General features: G+C 45.0%; 2 protein-coding genes and 1 pseudogene across 2 annotated transcripts; 2 read left to right on the top strand and 1 right to left on the bottom strand.

The window, feature by feature from the left end:
* Positions 1-2,568: 2,568 nt before the first annotated feature.
* On the bottom strand, positions 2,569-5,461 carry LOC123088238 (uncharacterized). Its single transcript, XM_044510435.1, has 5 exons — positions 5,149-5,461; positions 4,158-4,360; positions 3,976-4,074; positions 3,599-3,672; positions 2,569-3,095 (listed from the first exon to the last, which is right to left on the bottom strand). Exons 1-5 carry the CDS (start codon positions 5,429-5,431, stop codon positions 2,879-2,881), a joined length of 876 nt encoding a protein of 291 aa, XP_044366370.1. The 5' UTR covers positions 5,432-5,461; the 3' UTR covers positions 2,569-2,878.
* Positions 5,462-5,689: 228 nt separating this feature from the next.
* On the top strand, positions 5,690-9,277 carry LOC123088237 (pentatricopeptide repeat-containing protein At1g60770). Its single transcript, XM_044510434.1, has 2 exons — positions 5,690-5,980; positions 7,554-9,277. The coding sequence occupies exons 1-2, from the start codon at positions 5,753-5,755 to the stop codon at positions 8,943-8,945; spliced, it is 1,620 nt and encodes a 539-aa protein (XP_044366369.1). The 5' UTR covers positions 5,690-5,752; the 3' UTR covers positions 8,946-9,277.
* A 504-nt stretch (positions 9,278-9,781) lies between these two features.
* LOC123084338 (LIMR family protein Os06g0128200-like) lies at positions 9,782-10,674 on the top strand (annotated as a pseudogene).
* Positions 10,675-11,396: the final 722 nt, after the last annotated feature.

The raw sequence follows: 11,396 nt of genomic DNA, 5'->3' as shown, positions 1-11,396 counted from the left end.
GGTCGGAGTGTTTTGTTTTTAGATTCAATATATTGATATGGAAAAATATTGTAAAGCCATAATAAATAATGATAAAAAAATTCAGGTGGATAATATTTGGTAATAATGTTATACTTTTATATTCTAGATCAAATATCAACAAGTTACATAGCACAACAAAAAACAAATGCCTTTAATAATCATGAGAAATGACTTCGTGCATTTTTGTATTCAAAAATCATCAATGCTAGTGTCAAGATGAATAATAGTTAATTTATCTGCTCCTTTAGTGTCTTTTTTCTCACAGCTAGACAAGTGTTTTTCACGCAACATGTTTGCCAAAAAAAAGGAGCGAGGGCGACACCTGAATGCTGGAGACTGGATTAAATAGGCAGCAAAAGTCTCCAGCTTGACATTGAGGATTAAAACAATTCACACAAAAAATACCTCGGTTGTTCTGCCGTTCCTTGCCCTACTGTGCTAGAAGCCGGCAGCCAGTGCGATGGAGTAACTCGGTGCTGATCTGCTCCATTCTCAAGCAAAAGCGAAGACAAAGTAATCACCATGGGGCCTTGCGGCCTTGATATCACATGCGTATATAGGTCTCTGGAATGGATCGGAGAAATTGGAGACGTGATCAAGCAAACCGCCATGGCGCCATGCAATAATGTTTTTTCTTAGGATCCGGCACCGCGCAATCACGTGAGTTGCGTATTAGGCTTTTGGGCTTCTCCTAGACATATCATATACGAGCCTCGTTGGCCTTTTTTGTTTCGCATCAATATTGGGCCTATGTTGTATGGCCGTATCCTTTTTAATGTGCTGGGTCGGTGCCCCTAGTTTGGCCGGGCCCCGGGCCGTCGCCCCTGCTGCCCTGGCCCAGGGCCGGCCCTGCACCTGGGACGATGTACTGAACTAGGTGCTGAGCTTGATCCGACGATGAGTTCTAATCAATGTATTCAACTCGATATCCTCAATAACGAGAATTTGTTCGTTAACACCATCTCAAGCAGACAGTTTCTAGAAAGCATGTATAGCGAATGGAAGAGACATTTTCCCGATTATTGACAAAGAATCTTAAGGCTAAGATTTTTTTAAGGAATTCCTCATTGGACAAGTACATGAGATAAATGTATGATGTGCCTAGTAGCCATTTCTCTGTATATTTTGGATGCGAATACAACATGGTTGCGGGCCCTGTATGGCCATGGCGCAATGAGACTACACTTGCTACGGTGTAAGTGAGCCACCGAAATTATCCATGTTGAAGGCCCCTTCTATGCGACGATCATTAGTGCGCGACATCACACAACCGTGAGTTGTGACGCATCACGTTTCTTTCAGCCGCGAACGCAAGTGCCAAAACCGTAACTACCAAACCTCCTCCCACGCGTTCTTCCTCCACAAGCCAAAAAATTGCGCCCCCCTGGTCAGATCAGGAAGTCGGCCTCCACCCCTCCGCAGTCTCCACCAACATCACGGGTTAGGCCTAGGTTATGTCTGTCCTACCCCGCCCCTATCCAACTAATTGTAACGTAAACAATGTGGTCAGCTAGGAATTGCCAAGGGAGAACATGAAAATTTTCCATACCTTGTGTAATTCATCACGATATAAAGAGAAAAAACCACGCGAATTTACAAGAAGTTGCCACGAATCCTCATTTGAAGTTGTCATTAAGATGTGGTGAAGATTACCACCCTCCCCTCCCTACCCTTCCGGCCTTCCCTTTGCGAAGCAAAACTCAAAAAGTGCACGTTGTGAGGGGAGAAAAATTGACGTGTTTTTGAGTGATATTGACATGAACATGCATAGAGGTTGCCGTGTTAATGACATCTCCAAGGGCATAGCCATTTTGCCCCCGTGTGTCCACTTGGACATGGACATGTTCGGACACAAAAACAACCATCCAGCGGGCTCCTCGAAACCTAGCGCATATGTTCGGATTTTCCGGTCTCCCCCAAATCTAATCCACATACAGGGGCGAAATGGGTCTGCCAAGACTGTCCATCACGTCGGCCTGACAGCATGCCCCCACCCCCTTTATACCCAGTCCACTTCCCCCCTCTCCGCCACACAATCCCTAGCCGACCACCGCCCCCCACATTCTAGTTATAACTAATTCTAGTTACTCAAAAATGTTGAAGGAAAGAAACGACACATTGGTCCTCTGCATTTCGGAGGAGTTACAGATCCACGGAAGTGATGCAAACTAGCGCTTCTTTGATCCATTTCACTAGAACAAAAAAAAAAAACCATAGGATTACAATGACATGTTGTCATCTTGGATCCAATCTGATTTAGAATTTTTTTATGGATTGCAGTCATTATATTCAAACAACCCACGCATGCATCATTCTAAGAATTATAAAAAACCTCATAATGCCAGAATAAAATAGGCCTAGTTCTAAGGATCATAAAAATCCTCATTTTATATTCCGTCGAACCAATCAGGCTAAGGCAACATACGATGTTTTTATTCTTGGCTGTAGACGATGCTGGCCAAATTGATAATGGCACAGCGACCTTTTTTGCGAAATATGGAAGCTTCATGTATCAGATCTTTCCCTTCATCCCATGGTCTTCAAATGGAACCAGAAAGGCAGTTTCAACCGTTTCAACCCAAATTCATTTCCTCTATATATTACATGGTCTTCAGATAAAACTAAATAGGACCATCTTCACAAACAAAGATGAAACAATTTATTCTCGGACAAACTTACACAAACAGCAAACTCAAGAATCGCTCTGCACAGAAAAAGAAAGACAAAAGGCTTTGCGATGAGCGGCAAAATGGAGGATGCAAGGCTACATACACCCTTTTCACTGGGAAATAATGAAGCATGCAACTGAGACCGGCGACAAGGCAGCCATTGCCAGGAACACATTGGTGTGGTTGTCCTAGTAGGGCTCCAAGGATTCAACGACTCTCCTCGCTTGTATTTGCAGGGCCATCTGCCTCTGATCCGCGTCGAGGGTGGATCCAAACCGGCTCGCTGCCCATATGAGCGACGCGCACTGCTCCCCGAGTAGGTTTCTCATCTGTTCATGTATGGGAGTGTTTTCCTTCACATAAACATGGCCGATGAGCAACAGTAGGAATTCCCCGCATTTCAACCTGCATTGAAGTGCCAAATGAAAAAAATTAGCCAATCGGGCAACAACTAAACAAATTGGAGAAACAAATATGCAGTTGATACCATTTCTAGTAGGGAGGAGCTGGAGTGGACAGAGCTTTGTATTGGAAATTCAAAACTAGGAAAGCATAATATTAAGCTGCACAAAAATATAACAATAATGAACTGGATCAACTCAAGCTTTCACTGTGTACACGCTTAGCCACCCAAAAATATAACAATAGTGAACACGTAGAGGTCAGCAACGGATACTTTTCAACGGTAGCTTTGTAGTGGACATTTCGGTAACTAAGCCAGACTTGGACACCTAGACATCTTGCTTGTTCATAATTCTTCAATTTACGGATGAGATGTAGGCAGATCAATCAGATGAATGACATATCTTGTAGCTACAGTTTACATGGGACTGGGACAATAACTTCGGTTCAAATTGTTGGGCAAGCATTCAGAGTTGAAATAAGAACACTTCAGGATTTATACTTGCCTTATGTGTTCTTCCACTTGAACATCCTTCAAAAGCTCAGCAACCTTTTCAAGTCCACTGTATTCCTCAAAGTCCTGTAGAAGGAAGCAGCTATATAAGGTACAGACCAGCTAAAAAAACAAAAATAACCGCAGTGACCAGAATCAACCAAGCCCAATAATTTATTTAACCGGCGACTTCTCACACCAACTATTAATCATGTTCTGGGATGAAATTTAATACTCAGGAATAACAAAACATATCTTGAAAGACAAACCATCAAAGATTTAGGCATTTCAACCATGCCAGAGCTATCTGCTAGCTTATATTTGGAACTTCTTTCTTCTACACAAAATTGAAGACAACCGTAAGAGATTCAGGAAGGAGGTAAAGCGTACAATCTGATTCGAAGGTGAATCCAACATCAACGATATGAGAGCATCTAAGCACACCCCTTGCTCAGTTGGACCTCGGCTGGCTAATATATTCAGCAGTACCTACACCAACTGAAGTGTCATTAACTGCATTAAGAAGACCCAAGAACAAATAGTGCTAAAAAAAACAAATGAGCGGCGGATACCTGCACAGCCTTGTACTTGTGGGCCAGAGCAGTGCATCTGCTATACAAAAGGCAGCAACCTTCCAAAACTCGAAGAGCTAGAGCAATTTCGGAATCTGTTGAGGGGCTCGTAATCTTCGTTGGTTCGACTCCAAATATATGATCCAGTGTCGCAACGGTATCCTTTGGTTGATGCAATGAATTCTGAAAGAGAACTGGAATAACTGTGACAGAACATAAACGTGTCAACATCGCTCCTTACTCAGGTGCACACATACATTTCAGCCAAATAAATGTGTATCTTAATAATACTGAGTGATGACACTGTACACGCTAAAAGAACCAAGTAAGGGACAAAAAAGACTTGGTAGTTTTCTTTGGAATCTCACGGCGAGCTATATTAGACCCTAATGATCATTCGACTCCAAGAAATCCAACACCGGACTAATTGATTTACAGACAAGGGAGTCCAGTCCTGGTTGTATCAAAATTCGCGGTTCATTTATGGTATTCCAAGCTGAGGCTGAGAGCTGCAACATTATGAGGGTTGTGGGGTATAAAACCCACTTGCAGTCATGCATCCGTATCAGCAAGATTAATTTTCCATTTATAACAAGCAAAGCCTAATATAGCACGCGCCGATGAGGCTGAATAGCACGAATGACAGATGATGGAGCTGGTCGGAACATTTATCACCTAATACTGAACAGCATATTCGAAGAAACTGCTCCCACAAAACAGCGCGCCGACAAAATAACCGCGTGTACTTTCCAACAGATGTTCCCCAATGCTCCTACTGGTTACTGAATTTTAGCCATTGCTACTAGAGACAGGCATAAGATAGTTAGCATTTCCCCCATTGATCCCATCCAAACACCCACTGATCATCGCGTTGCGTTGCGTTGATTCCATCACCAGGCCCCAGTATCCAGTGTGTTCTTCTCTATATAGCGTTGGGTGGATCGCATCACCGAAATGGGCGGGGAGATCGACCGTGGCTAAAAGAAATCACCTTGGAGATCGGGGATGGACTGGGAGTGGCGGAAGAGGAGCAGCTGCTGCTGCGAGTCGTCGGGCGCGGCGGCGGTGGCGCGGAGGAAGCCGAGCAGGCCGCGGAGCCCCCGCGCGCGGAGGAAGGAGAAGTCGGCCCCGGCGTCGCGCAGCCCGGCCCGCAGCGCCAGCGTCACCTCCCGGTACAGCCGCCGCCGCGCCAGCGCCTCCGCCAGCTCCCCGCCCCCCTCCGCCCGCGACGACGAGCCCTCCCCTCCCCCCGCCTCCGCCTCCTTCCGGCTCATCCCCGCCCCCGCCCCCGGTCGCCGGCGACCTCTCCGCTCCCTCTCCTCTCCCCCCGCTGCTCCTTTCTTTCTCCCAAAATTCCCCTTTTGCCCCTGGGTCACCGCCGAGAGAACCCAACGCCTTCTTCTTGTACCACTCGAAGCCCACTCCCGGCCCAACGAGCCCGAAGCTAGGCCCAACGGGCCCGGAGCTGTGACGGGCTAGGGAAGCCCAGGCCCAACGAGCCCGGATGGTGGTGGCTAGTGGAGGGAGGGGAGGGCCGCCTGGCGCCGCCAAAACCCTCAGAAACCCCCGGCGAGCGGCGAGGAGAGGCGGCGGCGATGGCGACGGCGACGGCGACGAGGGCGAAGGACCTGGCGCGGCGGTCGCCGAAGAAGTACGTGGAGGAGGCGCTCTACCGGCGGCTGTTCCGGCGGGGGTCGACGCCGCAGGCGGTGCGCGAGGAGGTGGACGGCTTCCTCGGCAGCCGCAAGCGCGCCTTCAAGTGGGAGGTCGCCGTCTGCGTCCGCCGCCTCCGCCGGCAGGAGCTCTACCGCCCCGCCCTCAAGGTCCGGCCCCCTCCTCCCCCCCTCCCGATCTCGTCGCTAGCCTCGGTTCCTGCTCTGTACCGTGATGCCCTCCGCTGTTGCGGCAGACTAGATCTGACGGCGGGGAATACACCATGTGAGGTGCTGCTTACTGGTGTGGCAGTGTGCCATGGGTTACTTGTCATGCAAAGATCGAGATTTGTATTGCAAATTTGCTTCGTAGGCCGCAAAATCATCGCCTTGTTTGGCCCTCTGGAATGCTTAATTTGATAATTATCCGTGTTGTATGCTTGCTCTCTAGATATGGAGGTCGTTGTGGGTTTTTTTTAGTCATGTGCTAGTGTAACGATGCCGTCGAATTGCTGTGTGAAACAAGGGTAAGTGTTGAAACATTGAAATGGAACTGCCCCTCTAGGTGTCCTCCATTTATGTTCTCCCTCTGTCCAGTGTTGTTCATGCTAACAGGACAGGTTTGTTAGTAGTGGTTCAGTTGTGGAATGCAGTGCTGAGTGGTGTGGGATACATATGAGTTTTGTTTTTCAAGTCATGCCCTGTTCTGGTTAGGTGAATGCAGTGTAGGCTGCTGGGATACAGCAACTGTTGGATCGCACACTTTGGTTGGTTCAGATAGTTAATTGTCCATAGATTTACTCCATTTCTGCTGAAAGCCTGTCATTTCTGTGTTACAGCTGACCTGTTCATCTGTATGCTACACTGCATTGATAACGCTTCATCTGTGGTTTTATGAATTACCTTTAGCTTCTCTCTGCCTATTTCTCTTACACAGTTAGGTTCTTAGTCTTATGGTTTTGTCTTGGCACTGTCTCATTCCTTTTTTTTTCTATTGGATGCCCCATTCTAAATAAGCATGGCCTTATATTCTCTGTTACCTGCTGACTGTTTTTCTCAATAGTTGTCCACTCTATGGAAATAATACTATGTATGTTCCATTATGGTCTGTTAAATGCATGCCATGACATTTGAAATGCTACCATGACTGCTTGACATCTGACTGTAGTACTTCTGCTTCACGGTTTTTTTCCAATGCTTCGTACTAGCTGGTTAGTTGCCTACCAAGTTGTACATTCTAGTTCTGTGGCAACCTCTCATCTGAATGCCCCTCAATCTAGTAGTAGCCTGTAAATGTGTATGTAAGTGCTGTTGTAGTATTAGCTCCCTCTTATTCATGCTACTACTATGTGAACATTGAAGAGTTTACACTGATGGGCGTTCATTGTGTTTTCATTCTTAGTTTACCTGGAGCACTACTAGTAAAGTCACCTATAATTCTTTTCACTGCTCAAGTTCTTGTGAATAACTTTGCTTAAAACAGTTCTCTCTTTCTGAGATTTATGCCCTGAATTATTTTGATGGTGTGCCAAGTGAATCAGTACAGAAAATGCATATACTCCCTCTGATCCATATTAATTGACGCTCACTTGGTACAACTTCATACTAAAGTTGTACTAAGTGGGCGTCAATTAATATGGACCGGAGGGAGTAGTATATCCCACTTGGTGATTATTATATGATTTTGAATGTTGCATATCTGCTTGTGGTGGTCCTTTACCCCTTCTATTGTTTATTTCTGCAGCTTACTGAAGTTATGACTAGAAGAGGCATGAATCCTACAGTCGGTGATCAAGCAATCCGCTTGGATCTTGTTGCCAAATCCAGAGGCATCGCTGCTGCCGAGAAGTACTTCATGGACCTCCCAGAAACTTCTAAAACACATCTCACATATGGCGCTCTTCTCAACTGTTACTGCAAGGAGTTAATGACTGAGAAGGCTGAGTCCCTTATGGAGAAAATGAAGGAGCTCAACTTTGCTTTCACTGCCATGTCCTACAACAGCTTAATGACACTATACACTAAGGTCAACAAACCTGAAATGGTGCCCAGCATCATCCAGGACATGAAGGCTGATGATGTTCTACCAGATGTCTATACTTATAATGTCTGGATGAGGTCACTTGCAGCTCGTCAGGACATATCAGGGGTCGAGAGGGTGATCGAAGAGATGACAAGGGATGGCCGTGTTGCTCCTGATTGGACAACATACAGTAACCTGGCTTCCATATACGTTGATGCTGGACTGTCTGAGAAGGCAGAAACCGCTCTTAAGGAGCTAGAGAAGCGCAACACTAGCAATGATCTTGAAGCCTACCAGTTCCTCATTACACTGTATGGGCGAACACAAAATTTAGTGGAAGTTCATCGTGTTTGGCGGTCACTGAAGCGGAATAATCCTAGGAAGGCAAACATGAGCTATCTTAACATGATTCAGGTTCTTGCGAACTTGAAGGATCTGCCTGCTGCTGAGGCCTGTTTCAAAGAGTGGGAAGCTCGGTTCATCCGTCCACCTAAGACTAAAGCAACTGATGCTGTGACAACTGAAACTTCTAAGTTGGAAGAAGAAGCTTCAACCGAGGCATCTAATAATGATTCTGATGTTAAGGAAGCAGAGGATAAGGAAACAGAGGAGCTTGACCTGAAACGTCCTAAATACGACATCCGGGTTGCAAATGCTCTGATGAAAGCATACGTCACAGAGGGTATGCTTGACAAGGCCATTGCTCTCAAGAAGCGTGCCAAGATGCGTGGAGGAAGGCTTAACGCGAAGACGTGGGAGATTTTCATGGAGCACTATCTCAAGGTAGGGGATCTGAAGAATGCCCATTGGTGCGCCGACCGTGCAATCAAGAAGGGGCACAGCAGCGGCAGGATCTGGGTGCCGCCACATGACGTGACCGAGACCTTGATGGGCTACTTTGAGAAGAAGAAAGACGTGGACGGCGCTGAGAGTTTCGTCGAGGTGCTAAAGAAGGTGCAGAAAGATCTGGGGACGGTGGTGTTTGAGCCGCTGGTACGGACGTACGCGGCGGCTGGGAAGAAGTTCCCTGGGATGCGGCACCGTCTGAAGATTGAAAACGTGGAACTCAGCGAGGAAACCGACAAGCTGGTCGATTCCATCTGTGTTGATTGATTATGTTTATTAGAATCCCACTTTGTTCCATCTCAATAACAGACAGCAGGATGCTCTCAATTTTTGTTGCTGTTTTCTTCTGCAAAACCTGTAACACCAAATGTTAGCCAGACATTTATTTCGGTTGGCCAAGGTCTCTGCGCACCATCGGAGTCCTTTTGCTGTTGAAATGCTCTGCTTTTCTGTGGTACTGTGGCCTTGTCTTCGGTGAACCGAATGAACTACAAGTGCTTCAATTGTTTGAAACAAATATTGAATTTATGTACTGTGCAATGTCCTTAAATATGTGACATGAGCTGTGATGAAAGAATAATTTGCTACTCTGATTTATACATGATTATGTGACATTGTGACTGGGTACTCGAAAGTGCATCTGCGAGACTCTGAATGCGTCTGAATTATAAAAAATTGTGAAGATCTGTCACAACTTTGAAAGAAAAATTGACACTTCCTGGAAATCATTGTGCACCTTGTGGAAATCATTATTTCTCGCCCGTCGGGTCCTTTGCTAACTATTTAGCGATTATCTGCGATATGGCTGCTCATTGAAGGGGTGAAGGAGATGCTTAAAACTTGTCAGGAATTTAGGGTTCAGTGGTTGCGGCGTTTGGTTAATGGCGTAGCACATATTTTAGTTAAGGAAGGTTGCGGGAATGGTTCCATATCCTTCTGGATTGTATTGGGAACATTGCAGCTTCGCAACTGCCCAAACATTCTGAATAAATAGCAACACTACCAACATCAAAAAATAATTTCATTTTGTTAACTGTTGAGTGATCATTTCAACCATCATTTGGTGTTTAATGCAAAGATAAATAGAAGCTGTATACCTTGTCATGGAGAGATTACAAGTGAAAATAGCTTATAAGAACATACTTCTTCTCGTTGCACTGGGAGCCACAGGAAATGATCCACATGCTCGGACTTGACTTTCAGAGTGAAAACCATGATCTAGCCTTTAGTCCCTGCTTTGGACTGCTGCTTTTGTGTTCTTCTGCTTCTATCTCCTCGACACGGTGATTTCCGGGCAAATGGTGCTTTGCCTGAAATTAGTTTCCATCAGCATTCACCCAATGAAGTACTTGATTCGTTCCATGACACTCTTTTCTTTGCAGTGTCCTTTTTTGGCATTACTAAAAACCATTTAACTTGTTTCAGATGGGTCTTGATGAATCCTTTCCTGTTTAACGTAGCACTGAGCCTACTCTGCTCCATCAGGTATGTTGCCAAGGTCTTCTTTTAGTAGTCCATGTCTTATTGTAAGTTCCGATGAAATGTTTGAAGGCTGCAACTTTACAAGAATTCAGCTTTTGCGCACTAGGCACAAGCAACTGCAGCTCAGGAGATCTTTGGCAACACGCTGCAGTCTCTTCGTGGAATTAAGTATCTTTACAAGTAATTCTTGAACTAGCATGAAGTCAGTAGAACTATCAACCTGCAGTTGTTGATTCAATAGCTGAATCTATATCGTTGTGGACACTAGAATCTCGGAGTTAGGTATACATACTGCTATTGAACATCTGAATATGCAGGTACAATGTTTTTCAGTATGGCTTTTTTGCTCTTGCCATCCTCACACTCTTCTACTATGCACTTTTTGTAAGTCACTTCCTCCAAAATACTCAGCTCACCAAATTCTGTAAAAGTTGAGCTTATTTTGATCATGACAATCTTTGTCCAGGGATGTCGAAAGAGGAAACCGACAGAAAGGTTCCAGCTCTCAAACTAATTTTCTGTTTGCTCTGTAAGCAAAGCCTGACGAACTCAATATCATATTTATTCTTGAGTGATAGTTTGGTTAGCGATGTATATGATCTTCAAACCGCTTTCCGGAAGAGCTGGGTAGTTGTCATCAGTGTAAATTAGCGACATAAAAAAAACCTGGAAGATGAAGACATCCACGGACACGGATGTTAAAGTAGAAGAACCCAGTTTCCTTTGTAATGCACACATTTGTCGCCTCGGTTCTTTTCTGCATTATTATTTGATGATCAATTGGCTGATGTTATTCTTCAAGTTGATGGGTCTGTGATTGATGTTCTGTGTGCTCCTTTGTTGTTCCTTTGCGGTTCTGACTCAAATTAGTTCAGTTATTTTCTTTCTATATGTACCATTCTGTGACTACCACGCACACTTGTAGATTGTATCAAGGATGGCTTGTCTTGATCTTCTATTGTCGTTTGTTTGTCTTTCTGGAAATTGCATTTTGCTTTTCAATTGAGAACTTTGCATGTGATGATTGCATCTCTGATCAGTAACTACTTAAGAAACTTGATTTCTGTCTTGACAACACAACGTGTGAAATAGAAGAGTAGAATAGAAAACTCTTGCCAGGAAAATGAAAGAAGAAAATATAAACTGCCAAGGCTGTTGGCCAGGCTTGTGTATATGGGATAATCACAAGCAAAGGATTTAAGAATCGTATAAAAAAAGAATTGTAACTAAATAGAG

Source organism: Triticum aestivum, chromosome 4A, assembly GCF_018294505.1.
Source record: "Triticum aestivum cultivar Chinese Spring chromosome 4A, IWGSC CS RefSeq v2.1, whole genome shotgun sequence".
Taxonomy (NCBI): Eukaryota; Viridiplantae; Streptophyta; class Magnoliopsida; order Poales; family Poaceae; genus Triticum; species Triticum aestivum.
This window is presented reverse-complemented; position numbering and strand designations above follow the sequence as displayed.